The 26908-nt window shown below is 42.1% G+C and overlaps 1 protein-coding gene across 1 annotated transcript in view; it reads left to right on the top strand.

Moving 5' to 3' along the window:
• The first annotated feature begins 2555 nt into the window (after positions 1 to 2555).
• PHYH (phytanoyl-CoA 2-hydroxylase) overlaps positions 2556 to 26908 on the top strand; it is a 61657-nt gene continuing 37304 nt past the window's right edge. The window contains exon 1 of the mRNA XM_073619511.1: positions 2556 to 2792. Within this exon, the coding sequence (XP_073475612.1) occupies positions 2727 to 2792 (66 nt within the window). The 5' untranslated portion in view covers positions 2556 to 2726. The remainder of the gene's footprint in view (positions 2793 to 26908) is intronic.

Here is a 26908-nt window from a genome sequence, read left to right as displayed (position 1 = left end):
AGTTCCACCCAAAAGCGGAACTTCCACTCATCTGATTCCTCCCCCCCTCCGGTGCCACAATTGGCACCGTTCATGGGGGGAGGGGGGTGCAGATACCTGTATTAGACAGGCATCTGCACCCACTTCCGGGAATAGACTCCCGCGGGAGTCACGCCCCCTCCCGCACCCCCCCGCTGTCTCCTGGGAAACACACAGGTCCCAGGAGATAGCGGGGACCACTTAGGACGCGCAGCGCGACTCGCGCATGTGCTGTAGGGAACTTGGAAGTGAAGCCGCAACGCTTCACTTCCTTATTCCCTCACCGAGAATGGCGGCGGCAGCAGCCGAGAGCTGAGCGATTGATTGGCTTCGGCTGCCGACATCGCTGGACTCCTGGACAGGTAAGTGTCCATTTATTAAAAGTCAGCAGCTGCAGTATTTGTAGCTGCTGGCTTTTAATAATTTTTTTTCAGGTGGACTCCCTCTAATATTTTTTTTTGTATCACTTTTATTCCTATCACAAGAAATGTAAACATCCCATGTGATAGAAATAAAGCATGACAGATCCTGTTTATGGAGACAAAGACCCCCAGATGTCTCCATAAAGTGGACCTGTCATGCCTTATTTCTATCACTTGGGATGTTTACATTTCTTGTGATAGGAATAAAAGTGATCAAAAAAAAAAAATTGAAGGGACAGTGTAAAAAAATAAATAAATGAAACGACCCGTCCCCTCATTTATTTATTTCAGGTACTTATATAGAGCCGTCAATTTACGCAGCGCTTAACATATACATTGTACATTCACATCAGTCCCTACCCTCAAGGAGCTTACAATCTAAGGTCCCTAACTCACATTCATACATACTAGGGACAATTTATACAAGATCCAATTAACCTACCATGTCTTTTTGGAGTGTGAGAGGAAACCCACACAGGCACAGGGAGAACATGCAAACTCCAGGCAGGTAGTGTCATGGTTGGGATTTGAACCAACGACCCTTCTTACTGCTAAGTGAAAGTGCTATCCACTACACCACTGTGCCGCCTTCATGCAGAAGTGAATGCATATGTAGGTCGCGCCTGCAAATATAAACTGTGTTAACACCACACATGTTTAAAGCGTCACCTATGAAGATTTTTAAGTACCGTAGTTTGGCGCCATTCTAGGAGTGTGCGCAATTTTCTTTTACAAAAGGCTTTATTGTCTTCAGAATATAAACAACAGAGCTGGGAAAACATGCAATACGTAAGCAAGTATGGGAATTGCAAACATTACATTGTAGTTTCATGGAGCAAGCGCAATTTTAAAGTGTTAGGTATCTATTTACTCAGTGTAACATCTTCTTTTAGATTTAAAAAAAAAAAATTAGGTTATATATTGTTTTTTTTGTATTAACTACTTGTCTACCAGTCACCGTTGTTATACGGTGGCAGGTTGGCTCCCCTGCACAAATCCCTGTAGCTGTACAGTGGCCGATTTAAGGGCTATAAGGGGAACGCACGCGCCTGCAGCACGACGCTGGAGCCGATGTGCGTGGCCGGCGACCGCAATGTCCGCCGGGCCAACTGCGAACACTCTTCAGAAAGCCAGAACGAGGATCTGTCAATGTAAACAGACAGATCTCAGTTCTTTCTGGGAAGTAGAGAGATCTGTTGTTCCTAGTGATCAGGAACAGCGATCTCTCTGTACTCCGTCAGTCCACTTCCCCCACAGTTAGAAATACCTCCCTAGGATACACCTAACCCCTTGATCGCCCCCCTAGTGTTAACCCCTTCCCTGCCAGTGACATTTATACAGTAATATTTTTGGCTATTTTTAGCTCTGATCGCTGTATAAATATCACTGGTCCCAAAAAAGTGTCAAAAGTGTCCGATCAGTCTGCAGCAATGTGCAGTCCCACTAAAAATCGCTGATCACCGCCATTACTAATAAAAATGCCATAAATCTATCCCCAATTTTGTAGATGCTATAACTTTTGCGCAAACCAATCAATATACCAAAAAGAGGTAGAAGAATACATATTGGCCTAAACTGATGATTTTTTTTTAATTTATTATAGCAAAAAGTAAAAAATATTATTTTTTTTTCAAAATTGTCGCTTTTTTTGTTTATAGCGCAAAAAATAAAAACTGCAGAGGTGATCAAATACCACCGAAAAAAGCTCTATTTGTGGTTAAGAAAAAAAAAAAGGATATCAATTTGACGACGGCGCAATTGTGAAAGCGACGCAGTGCCGTATCGCAAAAAATAGCCTGGTCGGGAAGTGGGTAAATCCTTCCGGCGTTGAAGTGCTTAAACTTTGTAAAAGTGTATTTAAAAAAAAAGTAATTTTCTAGTAACAACAAAAAAAAAATTTTTATTTTTATATGTAGGAGAAAAAAAGTCCGAATTGGCCTGGGTGAGAAGTGGTTAAATGTACACACCTCTTCATGTACTACACAACACAAACCTGCGGAAGAAAGTCTGTACACATGGAAGGGACAGGGAGGTGCAATAGTAGTCACAGCACTGCCTGCTCTCCATAGAGGGAGGAGAGAGGGGGCGGAGAGGGGGCGGAGAGGGGGAGGAGAGAGGGGGCGGAGAGAGGGAGGAGGAAAGAGGAAAGGGGCGGAGGCTCTGCAGGCAGGCTTTAGTCACGTAGGTCGTATAGGACTTTGCACGGAGGAGGGGTTTCTATAGGGCTATACATGCAGGTCTCGGACTGGGTCTCCCCTATAGAGCTCCTCTACCACCGCTAGTGACATGCAGGCCCGAATCCACAACTTCCCGGCCGGGAGCGGCCGCCTCTCCGTCCTCCAGCGGCACCTCGTATCCTTTGTGTGATGGTAGTGCGGGCTATTTGAGGGGAGAATATTGCACAGAGCTCGGTGTGTTCTCTTCTATATGCCCGGGACTGACTCTCCATTGGAAGGAGAGACGTCTCCCCGCACCGGAAGTCCCCATAGCTCTGTATACAGTACAGCTCCAGTCATGGTGGGCCTCATCCTCACAACTCTACACTGCTGTGATTGGAGTCAGCTGACTTTCACCTCTTCTAGGGAGGGAAATGTCACCACATTCTGTCATATCCCCCCACCTGGTGGCCGTGGGGCCTGTTCACACCACATGCAGCCCAGTTTATTATTTTTTTTTTCTGCATCAAAAACGCATGGAAGGTAGGTTATATGGTTTCCAATGGCATAGTTCAAACCAGTGCGGTCAGTTCCAGAAAAATAGAACATGCGTTTTTTGTTTTTTTTCTACACAGTACTGTACTGGAACGCAGTAAAACGCACATGGCCAGTTTACATCATAAAAATGCAGTCCAGGTGCTTTTCTGCATGTATATTTTTGATGCGTTCCAATGCATTTTTGATGCAGTTCATTGTATTCCCCCCCCCCCTTTTTTTTTTTTTTTTTTTTTTTTTTCTTAACCTTAAGGCCCCTTTCACACATGTGGACCGTTCAGATCTTCCTGTCAGTTTTTTCAGGCGGATCTGAACGGTCGCTCCATGTAGCTCTTTGCAGCGTCGGGTGTCAGCACTGACATGTCCACTGACATCCGATCCACAAAATCCAGATGGATGGATGTCCTATTTTGCATCTGTCAATCGGATGAAAACGGACAGGCGGTCTGTAATCGTCCGATTTCTCCCCCCCCCCCCCCCATAGAGGAGAGTGGACTCTCTGACAGGTCCGTCCCTGAACAGAGTGCAGAGACGGACTTGTCATCTGCCACCTCAGCGGCAATCATCGAAGCGATCCCTACTGAGCAAGTGGAGGAGTAAAAACGGACAGCCCTGTGTGAAAGGGGAGATAGGGCTGGTTCACACCACAAAAACGCACTCCAGATCCCTTCCTGATGCATTTCTACATGCCCATTTTTAACGTGTTTTTGATGCTTTTCTGATGCAGCCCAGATGCTATTTTTTTTTTTCTTCTTTTTCCAGTTTTTTTTTTTCCACTGTACTGGGATCTGGTGCATTTTTGATGCGTTTTACTGCATTCCAGTACAGGAAAAATGCAGCATGTTCTACTTTTTTTTTTTTTTTTTCCTGGTACTGGAAAGCCCTGGAGCTGACTGCACTGTTAACTAAGCCATTGAAAACCATATAACCTACTTTCCATGCATTTTCGATGCAGAAAAAAACGCACTGGACTGCATGTCGTGTGAACTGGCCCTAAATAAGGACATGTGCATTCCAGTGCAGATAAAAATGCATTTCTTTCTTTCTTTCAACTGCAAGCACTGGTGTGAACTATACAATTGAAAACCATATAGCCTACTGTTCACACCATAGGAATACAATCTAGAATAGATGCTGGAAAATTTAGTAAAAAAAAAAAAAAAAAAAACATTTTTTTTTTTTATTTTCTGCTTAAACATATTCAAAATAATTTGTAAAAATCTAATTTCTTCATGATTTTTAGGCCTGATTTACACCTATACAGTTTTTGGTGCCTTTTTTTTTTCTTTGCAGAAACGCACTACAGTCCTTTTAACATAGTTCCCTATGGGACACGTTCACATCTATGCTTTTTTCAGCCATGGCATATTTGGAAAGGGTCCGTGACTTTTTTTACATGCAAAACTGCTTTTTTTTTTTGGACCAATAGACTTCAATGGAGAAGCTGCAGAAAAGAATGTAGTGTGTTTCTACTGTGATTCACGTTTTTTATAGGGTTGCACGAATACAAGTATCGGTACTTGTGCAAATGCACTGATACCTGAAACGGATACTTATAGGCTTGGTTCTTCGAGCTGTCAGTGGGTCTCCCCAATGTTTAAAGAAGTCCAGTAATTGGAGCTCTCAAAAAAAAAAGAAAAGCAGCCGGCAATGTTTATTAACAACATTGCTCAGCCCTGAAACACTAAAATAAAAAGAAACATTGTTTCTTTTTGTATACTTCTGTTTCTTCATCTGCAGATCAAAGGGATGAACAAATGTTCCTCTGTTTAACCCTTTAATAACCCCTAATTTACTCTAATCAGCCTTAATTAACTCCCTATTCTCCTCCATTTAATTATTATTTTCCTGCTTTTTTTTTCTTTTGTTCACATCTATTTTATAAACAATTAAAACTTTTTTTTTTGTTAGTGAAAATTTTTACACATATATATTTACACATTTCACATTGAAAAAGTGCTAAATTAAAAAAAATAATCAATTTATTTCATTTGTAAATAACTTTTCAATGCTTTGTACCATTGCTGACAGCTGAAGTTAAAACAAAATAGTTGTAAAAAAAAAAATGGTATCGGTGCATCCCAAATTTTTATGGGGTTTTTTTGGCCAATTTGATAAAAAAACGCAAATCATGGTAGAAACGCACTACATTCTTTTCTTGCAGCTTTTCTATTGAAGTCTTTGGAACCAAAAAAAGCACTGTTTTGCATGAATCAGTCTCAGTTCACACTGGGGCAATGCGGGAACCAGCGCGTTTCCAGATCTGCAAAAAAGCACCAAAAAACGCATAAGTGTGAATCTGGCCTTAGGCCAAAACGTATTCTGCTACATGTCTTTGGTGAACAAAAAAAATTCACAATAGGTGTATGTTGATTGGTTTACATGAAAGCTATAGAGTTTGGTATAGATACTGGAATTTTTATTTTATAATGGTAATGATCACGACTTGTAGTGGGGCGGGCAATCTGACATTAGCTTACGCTAATACAGTGATCAGTGCCAATACTGTACACTGTCACTGTACTAATGACACTGGCTGGAAAGGGGTTAACATCTAGGGACAATCAAGGGGTTGAATGTGTGCCTGACAATGTTTACTGCGTGTGTTTTGTGCTGCTTTTACTAGCTGATCTTGCTGTGTGTTTTTTTTTTTTTTTTTTCTCCCTGCTTTGGAGGGTATAAAAAACGGCAAGGTCGCCTGTCATTGTACAGAGCTCTTGTTAAAAACACAGAGCTCCTTTTTTTTTTTTTTTGAATAATGGAGCCAATCGGTGAGTCCCAGTAATCAATCATTGGCCAGCACCTTCTGAACTGCTTGTGCTGTAACAAATCGCTCTTACTCAGAAGTGCTGATTACGTATCGGATACGGGATCCAGCACAAAGCATCCACCCTACCGCAGTATATATGCATGGGGTAGTCAGTAAATGGTTAAAAAGCAGAGAAATAGAGCCTGCTAACACAACCCTAATGATGATGATACATTTTTTGGTGCGTTTCTGTAGTGCGACTTTGCACATTTTTGATGCTTCAAGCTTTTGTGGGAGAAAACTCCTACATGCATTTTACATGTGTTTTTGGTGCATTTCCATTAAAGTCTATGGGGCAAAAAAAAGCACTGCACCAAAAGAAGCTCCTGCACCTTTAAAAAATGTAAAGTGTTGCATTGATGTGAACAGGAACCATAGGGAATAATGTATGTTCCATTCTTGTGCAGCACAACAGCAAACACAGGAGAAAACAGTGAATGGGGTCTTGAGCTAGGGTCATACTTCAGCTTTTTCTATGCGCATTTGTACAAGTGTTTTCAGGTTAGAGCGTTTTTGTTTTAGCCAATGGAAAGCTAGTTACTAGGAGAAGAGGCAAGAAACAAAAATACACACTTTTTTTTCAGGCTTTCCCATTGAAATTCATAGGGACCAAAGACGCACAACTCTGCTTCAAGGAATCTCATGTAATACAACAAGCTTCCAGCAACGTGACGCTCAGATGTAAGGGGGCACCATAGGATGCAATGCATATCCTCAAGATGAGTGTTGAAGCACTTCAGATCCCTCAGGTGTGGACTGAGCCTATAGGAGATTGCCCCTGATGTTTTTTCCTAAAACGTTGGTGAGAAGATGAGAGGAAATCTCCCCACAGAAACACCATTACAAGTCTGACATGTTCCACAGCAAGGTTCCTCCAGACATTGTTAGGGGTTCATTTAACAATGAGCAATTTCTGTCTCTTAGATAAGTAACCACTGAGACCACTCATCTTTTTTGGCTATATGCAGGAGGGGAACTCTTCCCAGTGACCACAAATGTCATGAACAATCTTCCTAGTGACCATCACATTAATGTATAGTAAGCTGTAGATCTAGTTATTAGCAGGGGTTCCCTGGGATCAAAAAGTTATTTCAAGGGTTCCTCCATGTTAAAAAGGTTGAGAGAGCCTGTTGTAGACTTTCCATCTCTGATAATGAGAAGTGTTTTTATTGTTTCTTGCCCTGGTGATTGGTATTTTTATTACCATGTTGGAAAGTAAGAGAACTATCCTCAGCGGGTACATGTATACTAATAAAAGCCCTACAGAGGTCAAATCTTAGATTGTACGCTTTAATGAGCAGGGCCTCTGATTCCTCTTGTATTGAATTGTATTGTACTTATACTGTCATTTTGTAAAGCTCTGCTCGAGCTATATAAATCCTCTTATAATGATTATAACCCTTCCTTACTCTATAGAAAAAAAGGTTTGTTCTGAGTTCTACCCAAACCACCTTGTGGCCAAAACCAAAAATTAAAATAACAAAGGGCCCCTAAAAGAAAAAGACTATTAAATACAAACCTGTTCCCCTACTCGTGCCTCAGATCTTTTCTGTCTTGGAAAGCAAAAGGGAAAAGTCATTGTCACTAGTCTAGGACTCATTATAGAGGTAGCTGGTGGAAGCACAGAACTGACATCCAACACACATAGAGCTGAAGATTGGGCCGACAGCTGAAGCACTGGTGAGGGGACAGGACCCTTAACCCCAGCGCATGAGATCTCAGCATATTTGTGCAGACAGGAGACACAGGCGCACCATCCAGCCTCACGGTCAGTAACCTGGAAAACGCTAGAATAGCTGAAAGCTGCTGCAGCTGCATGGGGTACGGAGTTATGTGCTATGTGTCCAGGGTGGATATAAAGCAAATTTTTGTTTTTTTTTTATTTAAAAAAAAAAAAAATCAGTTCTTAAATTTTTATTTTTTTTTTAATTTAAATCGTTTTTTTTTTAATCAGAAAAATCAGTTTTTAATTTTTTTTTTTTTTTTTTTAATTTAAATCGTGTTTTTTTTTTTTTTTTTAATCAAATTTATTTTAATAAAATGCTTTTGGAGTATCTAAAGATAGTTTTCTATTTAAGGTGCATTAATAATTTAGTTTATACAGCATGAAATAGAGCTTAGTTATGTAGCATGAGGCTGTATATTCTGCAATATTTACATTTTTGGTAAACTCATTCAATGAATGCAAGCTGAGATAACATGCTCTGCATTGACGCATTCACACAATGGCACAGTAATTGTGAGATAAAACAAAGTTCAGGAATATTCCTTTATCCCATTGATTTGCAAATCTATGTATACAGTATTTTAAAAACTGTGTGATTGAATTGAATTGGTTCTGATATTGCTGTTTTACTAACCTGACAGCTTATCCTAAATAGGAAGCCTTCATTTTGTTTGCAAATATTAAAGATTTTACTACCAGCAAGTAGAGCTGCATGATTAATCGCTAAGAATCGTTATCGCTTCCCCCCCCCATTGCAATCTTGACAAAAGTATTTCCCGATATGCAGAGAATTCTCTCTGCTCTGCTGAAGTCACAGCCGTTCTGTCGAAGTGACTGGTTTGTACTGCACATGCGCCGCACGGTGTTCCCATCGAATAGTGCCCGCGCGTGTGCAGGATGGAGCTGCACTTCAGCTAATTTGCTGATCAGCTGGGCTGACGTAACCAGGGCGCATGTGCACATCGTAGGAGGTATCTCTCGATGGGAGATACCATTTTACAGGCACAATTTAAACCTATACGAACAGCGGGGGAGACCGTAGTTCTCAGATTGTGCATCGCTGCTGCTGGAGTGCGGCAGCGAGTGGCTGTGTTGAAGAGCTGGTTTTGTCTGTGTTGCAACCTGTCCTTTCACACAGGCAAAACCACGGTCTCCCCCGCTGTTTGTATAGGTTTCAATTGTGGCTGAGAAATGGTATGTCCCATCGAGAGATGCCTCCTACAATGTGCGCTTGCGCCCTGGTCACGTCACTCCAGCTGATCGGCAAATTAGCTGAAGTGCAGCTCCTTCCTGCGCATGCGCGGGCACTACTCGATGGGAACACCGTCAAAAGAAAGGAAGAAAAAAAAAACGGGCAGTCTGTTAAGTATCACAACATTCTTTAGCAGTGGAACTAAGTCTAAACATTGTAACAATTTGTCAAAGGAATAGACTTCGGTGAGGAAAGTTTAACCACTTAAACACTAAACCTTTGTTGGTTTCAAGTTAAAATCTTTTTTTTTTTTTTGCTAGAAAATTATATATATTTTTTTTTTTTTAGTAGAGACTCTATAGAATAAAATGGTGGTTATTTCAATATTTTATGTCGCACTGTATTTGTGCAGCGGTCTTTCAAATGCAATTTTTTTGGAAAAAATTACTTTTATTGAATTAAAAAAAAAAAAAAAACTAGCCTGTAAAGTTAGCTCTATCTATTTATTTATTTATTTATTTTTGTATAATGTGAAAGATTTTACGCCACGAGAATCGTGATCTTTATTCTAAGTGAAAAAATCGTGATTCTCATTTTGGCCAGAATCGTGCCACTCTACCAGCAAGAATAAGTCCTTATATTTAACCACTTGCCGACCGCCGCACGCCGATGTACGTTGGCAGAATGGCACGGGCAGGCATATGGGTGTACCTGTACGTTCCTGCCTCCCAGCGGGCGGTGGGGGCCTGCGGCGGACGGAATCGTTGCAGGAGTGATCCGTGCTGAGGGGGAGAGACCGATTCATGGCCACCCCCTCGAGATCGCTCCTGACAAGAGAAGCTTCCTCTGCTCCTGTAATGTAAACAGAAGCAGAGGAAGTGATGTCACCTCTCCTCGTGTCGGTCTTTTGATTCCGATGCCCGAGGAGAGAAGACATCAAGTAAGTGCACCAACACTACACTAACAGTAGAACACGTAGGCACACAAATCGTCCCCTGATCACCCCCTGTCACAGTGACACAGATTGCCGTTTTTATTTATTTATTTTTTTTACTGATCACTGCATTGGTGTCATTTGTGACTATTCTAAGTGGTAGGGCAGTTAGTGGTAGGCCCCTTTAGGTCTAGGGTACCCCCCCCCCTAATAAAGGTTTAATGCCTTGATCACCCCCTGTCAACAGTGTCATTAAGCAATCTTTTTTTCTGATCGCCGTATTAGTGTCACAGGTGACTCTAGTTAGGTAAGTATTTAGGTTCACCATCAGGTACCCCCATATACTACCTAATAAAGGTTTTAACCCTCTAATTGCCCCCTAGTTAACCCTTTCACCAGTTATCACCGTATAACTGTTACGGGCGATGCTGGTTAGTTTGTTTTTTATACCCGCCATTTATTACCCAATAAAGGTTTAACCCCCTGATCGCCAGGCGGGTGATATAAGTTAGGCTTTAGTGTCAGGGTCTGCGTCACCCAGGCAGTGTCAGATTAGTACCAGTACTGCTAACACCCACGCACGCTGCATACACCTCCCTTAGTGGTATAGTATCTGAACGGATCTAGATCTGATCAGATCTATACTAGCGTCCCCAGCAGTTTAGGGTTCCGAAAAACGCAGCGTTAGCAGGATCAGCCCAGATACCTGCTAGCACCTGCGTTTTGCCCCTCCGCCCAGCCCACCCAAGTGCAGTATCGATCGATCACTGTCACTTACAAAACACTCATAACTACAGCGTTCGCAGAGTCAGGCCTGATCCCTGCGATCGCTAACAGTTTTTTTGGTAGCATTTGTAACATTTGCTGACAGTCTAGGAGCTTTTTTACCTGTGAGTCTCACTACTGTACCAGTAAATTTAGAGCCCAAAATGGCAAATCAAAGGTATACTAGTGAAGAGGTCTACATTTTTCTGAGCATGACAGATAGTGAAGATTCTGTAAGATTCAGGCTCAGAATACAATTCTGTAGACGACAGCGGCTCCATGATGGATAGCTCTGTCGTACCAGACCCTGATCTTCTGCTGTTGAGGTGCAAGAACCGCAGGGCTCTCGTATGGAGCAGAGAAGTACTAGCGCCGCCATTCCTTCTCGTGAACTGGCAAGCACCAGCGGCATAGTACACCCTGGTCGTTCATCCAGCACTGCAGTAACACGTGGTGAGTCCCATAAGTGCAGTTCAAGCTGGCGAGGAGGCAAGCACAAGTAGTGTCCTGCTGCCACCAAGAAGAAGACAAACACAGGCCCGTCATGCCCATAGTGACCTTCCTGCAGAATTCGCCAATCCTAATTAAGAGCCCACCACTTCTGCAGCACCCGTACTTCCCCCATTCACTGGCCATCCTGGCATTCAGGTGGAAACAGTTGATTTTACGTCACTTGATTTTTATTCACTGTTTTTCACCAAAGATCTCTATAGATCTATTGTGGACCAAAGCAATTTGTATGCTGGTCAATACATCGCCGTTTATCCCCAGTCCTCCCTTGCCAGAGATTGGAAACGGTTTCTGAATTTAAGACCTTTCTGGGCCTATCCCTCGACATGGGCATAGTTAAAATGAGTACGTTGCAGTCATTATTGGTCCACTGACCCAATTCACCATATGCCCTTGTTCTCTGCCTCCATGGCCAGGGCACGATATGAGCAGATTTTGCGGTTAATGCATTTCAACAACAATGAACTCTGTCGTCCTCGTGGAGACCCTGGATACGATCGGCTCTACAAAATTCGGCCCCTCGTAAACCACTTCAACCAACGTTTTGCAGCCTTGTTTACCCCTCATCAAGTTGTCTGCGTTGATGAGTCCCTGATTAAGTTTTCTGGCTGCTTGTCATTCAAACAGTATCTTCCCAGCAAGCGTGCCAGATACGGGGTCAAGATGTATAAGCTCTGTGACAGGGCCACAGGCTATACATGTAGTTTTATGGTTTACGAGGGCAAAGATAGTCACGTAGAGCCGACAAACTGCACTGACTACATAGGAAGTGCTGGCAAGATTGTGTGGGACTTGGTGTCACACTTATTCGGAAAGGAGTATCACTTGTACATGGACAATTATTACACGAGCGTGCCACTTTTTAGTCACTTGTTTGATCATCAGATTGGAGCATGTGGCACCGTGCGACCTAATCGCCGGGGCTTTCCCCAGCGGCTTGCAGATTCCCATCTTAGGTTGGGGGGGAGAGCTTGCTTGAAGTGTAATAACTTGCTCGCTATGAAGTGGAGGGATAATAAGAACGTTTTCGTTCTTACCTCCCTTCATGCAGACACGACAGTCCAAATTACTACAGCGACTGGTGTTGTGGAGAAACCCCTCTGTGTTCACGAATATAACCAAAATATGGCAGGGGTGGACCTCAACGACCAGTTGTTGGGGCCGTACCTAATTGCCTCTAAGGCCAGACGCTGGTATAAAAAAGTGTCTGTTTATTTATTTCATTTGGCTTTGCTGAACGCTCATGTGATATACAGAGCTTCAGGACGGACTGGATCCTTCCTTAAATTCCAGGAAGAGATTGTCAGAGCCCTTCTGTTTCCAGACGGTGCTCCACCTCACCTTCCCAATCCAAATGCAGTAGGCCGACTGCATGAGGGGCATTTTCCTTATGTCCTCCCGAGTACCCCTACCCAAAGAAAATGTTGTGTCTGTAGAAAGCGCATATATAGGCGTGACACCCGGTATTATTGTCCCTCCTGTCCTGACAATCCTGGTCTTTGCATTGGTGAATGTTTTGAACGCTACCATACCCTAGTTGAGTATTAGCGTACGGTATGGCATTGCACAAGACTATTCACACTTTCACAGGGTCTCCCAAGATGCCATCGCATTTTGAGAGACCCGAACCTGGAACCGAACCGTTACAAATAAAAGTGTAAAAATTTTTTTTTTTAAATTAAAAAAACAAAAAGTTGTTTTATTGTTCTCTCTATTCTCTCTCTATTGTTCTGCTCTTTTTTTACTGTATTCTATTCTGCAATGTTTTATTGTGTTTTATTGTTAACCATTTTTTTTTTTTTCAGGTTCGCCATTCAGCTGCAGCGCAGATTTATTTATCTTGACAGCAACAGGGTTTGCTCCCACGATACATAAAGTCGTGCCTCCAGCGCTGTCGGAGGTGATTTCACCACCACAGTTAAAAAAAAGAGCATATATGCCGAAGCATGGGGGCAGCAGTGGTGGAGGAGCGATTTGCTCCTAACTTTTGGGGTGGATGCCCCCATGCTTCAGCATATATATATTTTAGGCACAGGTTGCTTTCAAAAAAATGTTTTCTTTTTTACTATGGTGGTGTTTTTTTTTTTTTTTTGTATTTGCTTTGCAGGTATGGTAAGTCTTATGCCGCGTACACACGGTCGGACTTTTCGTCTACAAAAGTCCAACGGACGCCGACGGACTAAAGCTGGCTGGTAATCCGATCGTGTGTGGGCTTCTCCGGACTTTCAGCAGACTTTTTCAGCCTCAAATCCGACGGACTTTAGATTTGAAACATGCTTCAAATCTTTACGTCGTAACTACGACGGACCCCGAAATCCGCTCGTCTGTGTGCTAGTCCGACGGACAAAAACCCATGCTAGGGCAGCTATTGGCTACTGGCTATGAACTTCCTTATTTTAGTCCGGTGTACGTCATCACGTACGAATCCGTCGGACTTTTGTGTGGTCGTGTGTAGGCAAGTCCGTTCATTAGAAAGTCTGCTGCAAGTCCGCCGAAAGTCCGCCGGAAGTCTGTCGGACAGGCTGTCGGACTTTTGTAGACGAAAAGTCCGACCGTGTGTACGCGGCATTACTGTTATACTGTAATGTTACTTTGTTTTATTGTTAACCATCATTTGCTTAGCAGGTACGCCATTCAGCTGCAGCACGGATTTATTTATCTTGACAGCAACAGCATTTGCTCCCACGATACATAAAGCCGTGACTTCAGCGCTGTAGGAGGTGATTTCACCACCACAGTTAAAAACAAAATGGTGCATGTATGCCCATCATTAGAAGTGGGTGGATGAAGGGAGGTATTCTAATGATGGGCATACCCACCGATCAATCTCTTTTTTTCGTTTAGCCCACAGGCTGCATGAAAAAAAAAAATTACAATATATGCCCAACAAGGACCAGCAACGTACTGGTATGTTGCTGGACTTTGAGTGGGTATACCAGCATGATGCCTGCGGGTTTAGGTATCATCTTGGTATCATTCTTTTCAGCCATCGGTTGGCTTTCATGTAAAAGCAATCCTAGCGGCTAATTAGCCTCTAGACTGCTTTTACAAGCAGTGGGAGGGAATGCGTCCCCCCCCCCCACCGACTTCCATGGTTTTCTCTGGCACTCCTGTGCCAACAGGGAACCTGAGAATGCAACAGTACCATTGGGAAAGCATTTTATCACACCAATCTTGGTGTGGTCAGATGCTTTGAGGGCAGAGGAGAGATCTAGGGTCATAGACCCCAATTTTTTCAAAAAAAGAGTACCTGTCACTACCTATTGCTATCATAGGGGATATTTATATTCCCTGAGATAACAATAAAAATGATAAAAAATCTAAATGAAAAGAACAGTTTAAAAATATCATATATAAACAGCAATTGGTCCGTAAATCTAAAGTGGTAACCTGTAAAGGCGTTTAAAGGCTTTTAAAAATGTATGTAGTTTGTCGCCGCTGCACGTCTTTGCGCAATTTTAAAGCATGTCGTGTTTGGTATCCATGTACTCGGCCTAAGATCATCTTTTTTTTATTTCATCAAACATTTGGGCAATTAGTATGTTTTAGTGCATTAAAATTAAAAAAGGTGTGTTTTTTCCAAAAAAAATGCGTTTGAAAAATCGCTGCGCAAATACTGTGTGAAAAAAAAAAATGAAACATCCACCATTTTAATCTGTAGGGCCTTTTCTTTAAAAAAAATATATAATGTTTGGGGGTTCAACAGTTTCTTGCTTGGTTTTCGGGGCTCTATACGCGGCTAGGCTCCCAAAAATTCTCACACATGTGGTATCCCTGTACTCAGGAGAAGCAGCAGCATGTATTTTAGGGTGTAATTCCATATGGCAATATATCATTTAGTGACAACTTTTTGTAAATAAATTTTATTTTATTTTTTGTCATTACTCAATCACTTGGGACAAAAAAATAAAATCTTCAATGGGCTCAACATGCCTCTTAGCAATTTCCTTAGGGTGTCTACTTTCCAAAATGGGGTCATTTGGGGGGATTTGTGCTGCCCTGCCATTTTAGCACCTCAAGAAATGAGATGAGGCAGTCATAAACTAAAAGCTGCGTAAATTCTAGAAAATGTACCCTAGTTTGTAGACGCCATAACTTTTGCGCAAACCGATAAATATACGCTTTATTGACTTTTTTTTTTTTTTTTACCAAAGACATGTGGCTGAATACATTTTGGCCTAAATGTATGACTAAAATTGAGTTTATTGGATTTTTCTTATAACAAAAAGTAGAAAATATGTTTTTGTTTTTTTTTTTTTTTTTCTTTTCAAAATTTTTGGTCTTTTTCTGTCGCTAAAAATCGCAGACGCAATCAAATACCATCAAAAGAAAGCTCTATTTGTGGGGAAAAAAGTACGCAAATTTTGTTTGGGTACAACATTGCATGACCGCGCAATTGCCAGTTAAAGCAGCGCAGTGCCAAATTATAAAAAAAAGTCCTCTGGTCTTTGACCAGCCAAATGGTGCGGGGCTGAAGTGGTTAAAGAGCACCAGTCATTTCAGATCCATCATGGCAGCGCCTGTTAGCGGCATCCACTCACCTGCTGCCGCCACGTCTATCACCTTGTCTCTGCGGCATCACCAGCCGTTCCATTAAAGTGAATGGGAGTGTCGGTGAGTCAACAGAGGGTCAGAGGAGGAGCCACTGCGGGACAGATGACAGTTTCTCTTTAAAAATGATGATTTAAATTGACTTGATTTAAATCAAATCCACCCTGCCCAAAACACAAGAAATCTGCTTTCTGGACCTTCAACCCTGGGGGCATACTGCCCTACACATTAGTACCACTCAGTACTCATGCAGCCACAGCAGCTTTCAGCTTGAGTTTTACAGGTTGTGTGTGCACCTGTGCCTTCTGCCCACATGAAAACATGCATGAAGCTTTAGTATTATTTTTATTCATTTTTTTTTTTTTTTTTTTTTTTTTTTAGGTGGTCAAATTGGGGTTGATTTACTTGAGGCAACTAGACTATGCACTTTGCAACTGCAGTTGCACCTTTTTTTTTTTTTTTTCTTAGTAAATGTCAACATGGTGAAGGTTCACTTTGTAAAGAATACCCAATCGGGTGCAAGGAAAATTAAAAGGGAAAATGAGTGAAAGTGCATCGTCTGTTTGCCTTTAGTAAATTAACCCCATTGTGCATTTGGTGGTAAATAGTTAAGGACATCTCCTGATTTTTAATTTTTTTTTAAGCAAAAAAAAAAAAACGGATGCCAAGAAGTAAAGAAATATAATTTTTTTTTTTTTTTTTTTTTAACATTAGCTGACGCTGCCGTATCAAGCCCTTATCTACCTATTTTATCTCTAGCAAGAACCAAACTTGTTTTGATCCATGTATGGCCATTCCCATTCATGAGGAGTTGAGCTATCAATCGGCTTCTCATGAACTGGCTTGTGGGTTTACTTTTGCTTGTTCAGCAGTGCTGATCAGTGTATCCTGATGACGGGGGAGTCCCGCTGTCAGAATACAATGACATAGCGGTGAGCATTATTCCCCACCCACCTTGAATGTGTGAATGGGAGATATTGATTTATTTTTTTTCGCTCAGCCAGCTGGCTGAACGAAGAAAGATGGAATAACGTATGGCCAGATTGTCTGAGTAAGATACAATGTATCTTTTCTATCTTTCTACTAGTTTCACATTATTATTATTCAGGATTTATATAGCGCCAACAGTTTATGCAGTGCTTTACAAGGGTAGACAGTACAAATACAATACACTTTGAATACAGTAGGAATCAGAGGTTCCTGCTCCTTAGCGCTTACAATCTAAGAGGGAAAGTCAGGAGATACAAGAGGTAATAACTGTGGGGGATTTCAGAGATCTTCTGAAAGTTGACAAAGTAGGAAAAAGTCAGACAGGTTGGGGTAGAGCATTCCAGAGGATGAGAGAGGCTCTGGAGAAGTCCTGGAGGTGAGCATGGGATGAGGTGATGAGGGAGTTGGAGAGCAGGAGGTCTTGGGAGGAGCGAAGAGAACGATTAGATTGGTATTTTGAGACTAGGTTAGTGATGTAGCTGGGGGCCAGGTTGTGGATGGCTTTGTAAGTTATTGTTAGTATCTTGAATTTAATTTGTTGGTTAAGTGTCAGCCAATGGAGGGTAAAAATGTTACCATGCATGCTAGAGCAATGCTGGCTTCGACAAGGGGGCGTGGTGATGCATATTTCAGCGCAATGAACGGCCTTTTTTTTGGAAATGTAGTACAGTCACCGCACAGTAGTGCAATGCATTGCAGTGCAGATATGTCACGTTTTTTCACACTGCACTACACATCACACTAGTGGTGTGAATGGGACACACAGAAAACAAGAACTAGTCACTTCTTGGCTGATCTGACTGCAGCAGCCTGAAACTGATGAACTACTGCAACTTGAATGTAATAACTGCACGTTGCACCACTTCATTAAAAAAATGTCTAAATAGGTCCTTTTATCACATCTGTCAATGATGATCCATTTTTATGAGGAAGGAACAGCTATGACTGATCAATGTTTGATCAAATATTCATGTAGCATCTATCAGTGTATATACTGAGAAATAATTCTCGATTAGGAACTACTAGTAATTGGCCTTAACGCTAGGTTTACACCTTAGCGTTTTTGGAGCCAGCGTTTGCGTGGACAGGGCAGCCCGTTAATTTTATTGGGCTGCTGTGCCTGCGTTTCCCACAGAAAAATGCAGCCCGCAGGGAAATCACATGGTCATTTGGACCATGCGATTTGCCTGTGGTTCCTGCACACATACTGCAAATTTGGATGTGTGAGGATTCCACTCAGAATGGGGTGCGATTTCCTGCAACCACCAGCATGTTTTCACTGCTACACAGTAAATAAACAAAAAGAAACAGCGCTATGATTTAAATAATATAGGTAGAATCTCAAGTAGTGAATAGTGATAAATAAAACTCATAAACAATCAAGTGACAAAATAAAGTCCAATAAATGGAAGAAAATCTTCAAAGGTGCAATGGATAAACCGGACAACTGAGTCCCTTATAGGCAAACACAGATGGGGCTGGATGGACCTTCACCACACCACAGTGTTACGAATAAAATGGGCGCTTACCAAATGGCAAGCTTAAAAAGCTTGTGACCTTAACCCGGTCGGGGCCTTTAGTGAGATGGGAACACCGTTTAGACACTTCCTCAGACCGTAGATAGCTCACTATCCTCCACAAAAGAGACCAGGATGCAGAGAGGGCTATGCCCATAACCTAGAGTTGTTCTCACAAACAATGCCCCAAAAAAGAAGGAAGAGCAACATAGCGTAATCCTGGATGGATATTTATTTAAAAGACATTAAAAATACACTTACAGTGTGTAGAGTAAAAAACAGCATGGAAAGCCGGCCGGCTAGCACGAACACCCGTCCTACAGACGGTGGATACGGCACGTCAGCACGCCCGACGTACGTTTCGTCACACTTCTGACGCCTGTCAATTATTTATTTGCTTGATTGTTTTTTTTTTGTATAGATCATATAGCGCGATGTTTTCACTGCTGGTGGTTGCGGGTGCAGGAATCGCAGCGATCCCCCGCAGCCACACACAGGTGTGAACCTAGCATTAAACTTCCATCATTCTAAATAAAAGGACATCACAAAATAAAATGTAACAAAACTCTTACGATGACTGTTAATAATAATAATAATAATAATATTATACAGGATTTATACAGCGCCAACAGTTTGCGCAGCGCTTCACAATATAAAGGCAGACAATACCGCAACAATACAAGAGGGTGGGCCTTGCTCCTGGGAGCTTACAATCTAATAGGGAGGGGCTAGTGGAACAAAAGGTAATAACTGTAAGGGGTGAAGTGATGGGAGAAATTAAAGATTCATTTGTTAGCTAAAGGCAGGTTTCCCTGAACAGATGAGTTTTCAGGGATCGCCTAGAAATGGATAGAGTCTAGAATTTGATGAAAAATATTGGCTGGCTGAAGAAAACCGCAGATTTAGGTGACTGAGCGTTTAACGGTTTATCAGTGTCAGTGCTGACCTAAAACATATGAACTTCAGTCACTCACTTGCACTTTGCACAGAAATACCTTTTACATTCCTCACTGGACAGTACTTGGTTAATAAGCCAGATAAGATATGGTATGTTTGTTAACTGGCAATATTTTAGTTGTCCTTTATTACTTTCAGCCTTTTGTTTGTGTAAAAAGTCACATAAAAACAAAATTAAATTGTTTTTTTAATGGACTAACAATAATCAAGGCACTCTTAAAAACGTTACTATTGGTTATGTTTATATAGTGTTGTCTCTTATAAAGAAAAACCCAGGGCAAGAGCATGCTTTTACATTCCAAAGCTATACAATTCCTTTTGGGGTTGAGTAAATAAAAGTACATTAATTCTGTTTGTTGCATTTCAGTTGCTTCCAGCTAAAGTGGTTACATTTAGGGAGTTTCAAACTGAGCAGAGTGGTAAAATTAATCTCCTAGCTTCCTGCTTACATATAGTTCTATAGGAAACCTATGATGGAAAAGGGGGGGGGGGGGGAGGTGTAGAGTAGACTGTTGCAGACCTGTTGTGTTTTTGGTTAGTAACTCAAAATACCAAAGTCAGGGGTTCCGTATATAATGCCCAAACAACTAGTAGAGGTCTATGAAGTCCATTTATTTCTCTCCAGACAGGGTTCCTATAAAGAATCTGATTTACTAGGAAGGTAATGAACTTTAAACCCCTCTCACACTGGAGGCGTTTTCCAGGCTCTACAGCGCTAACAATAGCCCTGAAAAAAGCCTCAGCTGCAAACCCAGTGTGAAAGCCCGAGTGCTTTCACACTGGGGCGCTGCGCTGGCAGGGTGTTACAAAAAGTCCTGCCAGCAGCTTCTTTGCAGTGGTGTAGGAGCGGTGAATACATCGCTCATGCCCATTGAAAACACTGGGGCAGCACCGCCATACCCCCGGCAAGCGCCGCTGCAGTGGCGTTTTGCGGGTGGATTTAACCCCTTTTTGGCCGCTAACGGGGGGTTAAAACCGCCCTGCTAGCGGCCAAATAGCGCAGCTAAAACTGCGGTAAAGGGACGCTAAAAATATCGCTGCTTTACCGCTGACGCCCGGGGCGGCTCGGTGTGAAAGGGGTCTTAGAGAAGTTTCCACCTGAGAACATAAATCTGGTATCCATCATTATCTGGTTAAGACCCCTTTCACACTGAGCCGCCCCGGGTGTCAGCGGTAAAGCGGTGATATTTTTAGCGCCTTTTAGCGTCGCTATTCGGCCATTATCGAGGCGGTTTTAACCCCCCGCTAGCGTCCGAAAAGGGGTTAAATCCTGTTTTCAATGGGCAGGAGCGGTGTATTCACCGCTCCTCCACCGCTGCAAAGAAGCTGCTGGCAGAACTTTTTGTGACGCCATGCCAGCGCAGTGCCCCAGTGTGACAGCACTCTGGCTTTTACGCTGGGTTTGCAGCTGAGCCTTTTTTCAGGCGCTATGCAGGTACTATTTTTAGCGCTGTAGCGCCTGAAAGACGCCTCCAGTGTGAAAGGGGTCTTAGTGTGGTGGTGTTATTGTGAAGAAAAAAAAAAAAAGGTTATGGAAGATAGGACAAAATTCGAATACTTTTTACATACAAAATAAATGCATTTGAAAGCCATTATTTTATTCTGTTTTATATACTTATTTTTACATAATTTTTTTTTTCTACAAATGAACAATTAACCACTTCAATACCAGGCACTTAGACACCTTCCCGCCCAGGCCAATTTTCAGCTTTCAGAGCTGTCGCAATTTGAATGACAATTGCGCGGTCATGCTACACTGTACCCAAACAAATTTTTTATCATTTTGTTCCCACAAATAGAGCTTTCTTTTGGTGGTATTTGATTACCTCGGCGGTTTTTATTCTTTGCGCAACAAATAAAAAAAGACCGAAAATTTTGAAAAAAAACAAGTTTTTCTTTGTTTCTGTTAAAATTTTTTGTAAATAAGTGCGTTTTCTCCTTCAATGACGGGCACTGATATGGCTGCACTGATACGGCGGCACTGATGGGCACCGATGAGGTGGCACTGATTAGGTGGCACCGATGGGCACTCATAGGTGGCACCGATGGGCACTCATAGGTGGCACCGATGGGCACTCATAGGTGGCACCGGTACATATGGGTGGCACTGATGGGTACTTATGGGTGGCACTGATGGGCAATGACAGGTGGCACTGATAAAACATATTGGGGGCATTGCTGGGCAGATCTGGAACATAACGGTGCCAATCAGTGCCCATTTGTGGGCACTGATTGGCACAGATTGGGCACATGTGGATGGCCATGGGGTACATACCTGGCCATCCACGTGTTGCCCCTTCCCTGGTGGTCCTAGTGGCGATCCCTGGTGGTCCAGTGTGGTGATCTGAGGGGGGCTGCGCTGATAAACAATCAGCGCAGACCCCCTCTGTCAGGAGAACCACCGATCGGCTCTCCTCTACTCGCGTCTGTCAGACACGAGTGAGGAAAAGCCGATCAACGGCTCTTCCCATTGACAGCGTGATCAGCCGTGATTGGACACGGCTGATCACATGGTAAAGAGCCTCCGCCGGAGGCTCTTTACCAAGATCGGTGGAGCGGTGTGTCAGGCTGACACACCGCTCCACCGATCGCCGCGATGCGCGCCCCCGGGGGGCGCACGGCGGCATGTTATCCTGCTGGACGTCATATGACGCCCAATCAGGATAACTGAACCACCGCCCGGTCGTCATCTGCTATGGGCCAGGCGGGAAGTGGTTAATATAGGGCATTTTTCATGTTTCAGTCCCGGTTCACACTTGTGCGATCTCGCACAGTGCACCACTGTGAACCCAGCCTCGGGGTGTGCAATGTTTTGCTGGATTGTCTAATAAGAAAGTTCAGCACTACTGTAGGTCTAAGCTTCTTGACTGCTTCTGCAGATTGCAGATCTTAAGGACACCATTTCCAGTGGAGCACAAGGAGTGAAGTCAATCCACAGATGACTAATTGACTTTTGTGTATGTGTAGCCTTTAAGTGAGTTCTGCTTACATCAGGGCCCCCAAACCTTAATTGCTGCTATGAATTGAAAAGAAAATTGCAGAGAAAAAGTTAGTAAATCTTTTCATTTTATCCATGGCTTCCACCTGCTGTAGGGGGGATATTATGAACCTTCCTGCAAGATCCCTGTGAATGCAATATTTCAATTCTTATGAAAAGGTGCTCCTGCACTGTACCTGAACATCTTCTCTTGAGATTTGGGATACTCGGTGTTAGGCAGGAACTCGCCGGAAGTTTTGTGATATCACCCTCCTTTGTGCCGAAATTTAGGTTAAAGATTTTGTAAAGGCTAAAGGTGTTTTCTTTTTTTTTTTCTTCTTATAAACCTTCATGCATTCTCTGCATTAGGTTAAAAAAAACCTTCCATAATCAACTCAACTTACATTTTTGATATGGACCTGTCAGCGATAACGTTGTCATTACTTAACCATTTCAGCTCCGGAAGGTTTACCCCCCTTCATGACCAGGCCATTTTTAGCGATCCTGTACTGCGTTACTGTAAGGCTGGGTTCACTCTAACACGCAGGAGTCCGGTGCGTCTCCATTCACAGTTTCAGGTTCGATTTCAGCCCAAATTTTTGGCTGAATTCGGATCTGAAAAGGACGAAAAGACACAAAGGGCTTCTGTGCAATTCGCACCGGGGGCCTCTACAAAGATGTGTGAATGGGCTCCACAGAGAGTCACTCACAATCTCCTGCTATGCGAAGAAACCCACATCCAATTTGCATAGGTGTGAACCCAGCCTCGCTGACAGTTGCCCAGTCGTGCAACGCTATACCTAAAAAATAAAATTTATGTCCTCTTTCCCACAAATAGGTGGGATTTGGTGGTATTTGATCACCCCTGCGGTTTTATATTTTTTGTGCTATATACCAAAAAACAGACAATTTTGAAAACACTTTTTTACTTTCTGCTATAAAACATTCCCAGTAAAAAATCTAATTTCTTCATCAATTTAGGCCAATATGTATTCTGCTACATATTTTTGGTAAAATAAAATCCCAATAAGTGCATATTGATTGGTTTGCGCAAAAGTTAGTGTCTACAAACTATGGCGTATTTTTTTTTTTTTTTGGCGGTGATCAGCGACTTATAGCGGGACTGCGACATTGCGGCAGACAAATCGGACACCTAACTGACACTTGACACTTTTTGGGGACCTGTGACATTATTACAGTGATCAGTGCTAAAAAATATATATATACACACACGGTTACTGTACTAATGACACTGGCTGGGAAGGGGTTAACATCAGGGGCGATCAAAGGGCTAAATGTGTTCCCTGGGAGTGATTACTAACTGTTGGGGGGGGGGGGGTGCTTTGAATGGGGAATGTAAAGATCCATGTTCCTGCTTAGAAGGAACACGGGGTCAGCTCATTCCCCTCTAACAGAACTGCGGTCTGCCTTGTTTACATAGGCAGACCGCCGTTCTGAATGATCAGAGGGTCCCTGCGGACATCGCGCCCCAGACACAGAAGAGTCAGATCATGTACTAGGTACGTGATCTGGCACAGAGCGGCCGCCCTGCTGCAGTATATCTGTGTAGTGCAGTCGCTAAGCGGTTAACATAACAATGTAATACATATATTGTTCTTTTAAGTACAAATAAGGCTTTCTTTTCATGAATATCGTCTTGCAACAATTATTTGTTTTCGCAGTCCTTAGGAATTAAAATGTAACAAAACTTAACAAAACGTGCTTTTTTCTTTTTTCTTTTTTTTTTTTTTTGAACAGCTTTAGTTTAAATATAAATAGTGTTACTGCACAGTAAAATTATGATTCTGGTACCAAGCATTACAAATTAATTGGATTTTTTTCAATTTCAATGTGATGTGTAAATAGCCTCTTTCACACGGGGGCAGCGTCGGCGGTTTTCGGTATTCTGCGGCTTTACTGTCGGTATTTGGCCGCTAGCGGGGGCGGTTTTACCCCCCGCTAGCGGCCAAGAAAGGGTTAAAAAACACTGCAAAGCGCCTCTGCAAATATAGCCACGCTGTCCCATTGATTTCAGTGGGCAGGAGCGGGGAAGGAGTGGTGTATACACCGCTCCTTCCCAGTTCCAAAGATGCTGCTGACAGGACTTTTTTTCCTGTCCTGCCAGCACACCGCTCCAGTGTGAAAGCCCTCGGGACAAAGCAGCAGCACTTTCGGGTCTGTTTGCAGGCGCTATTACTAGCGCAATAGTGCCTGCAAACCGCGCCAGTTTGAAAGGGCCCTAAGTGTAAAAATATTAACCAACAAAGCAAACACAAACAAAAAAAAGTTTATATATTATTAGTTATCAAAATAGAAACAAACAAGAAAAATTATAATTGAATGGACAAGGAGAAAAAGGAGTTAATTAGGGCTAAGGGTTAATAAGGGGAGCATTTAATTTAACCAATTAAGGACCGAGCCTCTTTTTGAGATGTGTTGTTTTACACGTTAAAAACAGTTTTTTTGCTAGAAAATTATTTAGAATCCCCAAACATTATACCCTTCAGTGAATATTTGCCACATTCATAAATATATAAACCCAATTTACATTTTTTTTTCTAAATCTCATCTAGTGTCTACATTCTACTGCAACTCTGTTTAAAACAGTTGAACCATTTTTTAAACTATTACTATTTGTTGTCTTGAAACAAAGGCTATATTACCTCTAGATTGTTTGCATGTTGATCATTCTCATAGCCAGTAAGTTTTCTTTTTAATGTATTTTGTCTGAGGAATTGGGGTTTCAGTAAAGCCTCGTACACACGATCAGATTTTTGGACGACCGTTTGTCCGTTTTTGCATGCTAGTCTCATTTTGAAAGTGAAGAGGTTACTCACCATACGAAAATTCTCATACGATAGAATACAACTAGTTTTGTATGTATTCTTTAGTTTCCAAGCATGCGTAGTCTTGCTCTTAGGTTTTATTTTGGACGAAAACTGTACTGATTAAACAAAAATCAGACGTTGAGTTCACGTACGATAAAAATGTTAGTCTGCACATCCAGCTTTTGACGGATGAAAAAATCGGAATCGGCTGTCAAAAGCACCATACTAACGCCTCGCTCTATCTCTCGCTCGTATTTTAATAAGATGAATAAAACATACTTGGCAAATTGGGCACCCAAAACAGGTTATTTTTTACACCCACCTGGTCTGTAAAACAAAATTATCACAACAAAAATGTAAATTGACGTTTGTCATCTTTTAAGATCCCCACACGTTTACTTCCTTGCATTCTATGACATGTATTCACTACGCCCTGTGGCTAGGCACTGCTGTGTCGCAGAATTCCCAGAGCCTGCCTTCTGAACTACGAGGAGCTTCAGGAGGTGTAGTCGGTACAGGAAACACTGCTTGCAGGCAGCAAGGTACCATGGGATATGTAGTCCTTAGAAATTTAAAGTAAACAGCAGAGGAGAGGCTGCAAAGTGTAAAGGGATCCCAGAAAGCCGTGGGGAATGATGCCCAGGAGATGAGCAGCAGTTACAACCTGAGGATATTTTTCATAGCTTACATTGGATTGTCAAAAATAACTATTGTTTGTATTGTTATTACAACGCTGATGTTATAAAATCGAAGTGTATGCTGTGACCATAGAATTCTATTAAAAAAATTGCTTTTGACTATTTAGCCACAACCAACAATAAAACATTACAGGGATTAAAAAAAAACCTCTTATGTAAGCTCATTGTATTACACAGCGCCTGGCCTCCTCCTCGCACTCGCACATCTCTCCTATCTTCAGCCCTGGTCTTACTGTTTTTTTTTTTCTCACGATCAGTTGCCTAAAGTTTGCTTCTTATTATAAGACTACATCTCACAGTTGATGCAATTAAGAAATGCTGTACTTAAACAAATACAGAGGCTACCATGACTGAACTCTAAAAAAAAAAAAAAAAAAAAAAAAAAATGCAAGCTGCCTGCTTTCTTTTGGCTTCAGATTTAAACTTTGAGCCACTTATCAATAACCAGCATACACATCAGGAAAATTAGACTGTCAGAGAACCTTATCTGCACAGTTAATAAAGGTCAATGACTGAGAAAGCACTAAAGTTGAATTTGCATGGTTGGCAGGAAACTGTTATTTTTAAAGTGTATGTATAGCCAGGGCTTGACAAATTTGCTTTTAATCTAGGAGCCAGACACCCTAGAGCAGTGATGGCGAACCTTGGCACACCAGATGTTTTGGAACTACACCCATGATGCTCAACTACACTGCAGAGTGCATGAGCATCATGGGAAATGTAGTTCCAGAACATCTGGGGTGCCAAGGTTTGCCATCACTGCCCTAGAGAATAAAATGGTGGTAGTTCCAAATTTTTATGTCGCACAATATTATAGCAAAGGCCTAGGAAACACAACATTTCAGTAAAAAAAACACATTGTTGGTTCATTTTAGGGAGCACAAAAAAGCAATAAATTACCCAATTGTTTGGTAAAATATAAAAGCTACACCAAGTAAATAGATACCCATCATGCTAAACCTTAAACCTGTCAGTACCATATATTTTCCATAGGCAACACTTTTAAAGCCCCCCTTAGGTCATGACTTTAGCGTTACGGAGATCTGGTGGTAGAATTATTGCTCTCATTCCGGCATGCGTGGCAATACGTAACGTGTATCGCAATCAACGTTTTCAGGCACCCCTGCCCTGCCACGTACGTTGTGCATATAAACAGGGGGGGGGGCTCCCTTTTTTTTTTTTTTTTTTTTTTTTTTTTTTTAATATGGTACTGACAGGTTTAAGGTTTAGCGTGTTGGGTATCTATTTACTTGGTGCAGCTTTTTTATTTTACTAAACAATTGGGTAAGTTATTGCTTTTTTT

Source organism: Aquarana catesbeiana, linkage group LG03 (assembly GCF_042186555.1).
Source record: "Aquarana catesbeiana isolate 2022-GZ linkage group LG03, ASM4218655v1, whole genome shotgun sequence".
In the NCBI taxonomy this organism is placed as follows: Eukaryota; Metazoa; Chordata; class Amphibia; order Anura; family Ranidae; genus Aquarana; species Aquarana catesbeiana.
The sequence above is the reverse complement of the archived record's forward strand: the minus strand, read 5'-3'. Positions and strand labels throughout refer to the sequence as shown.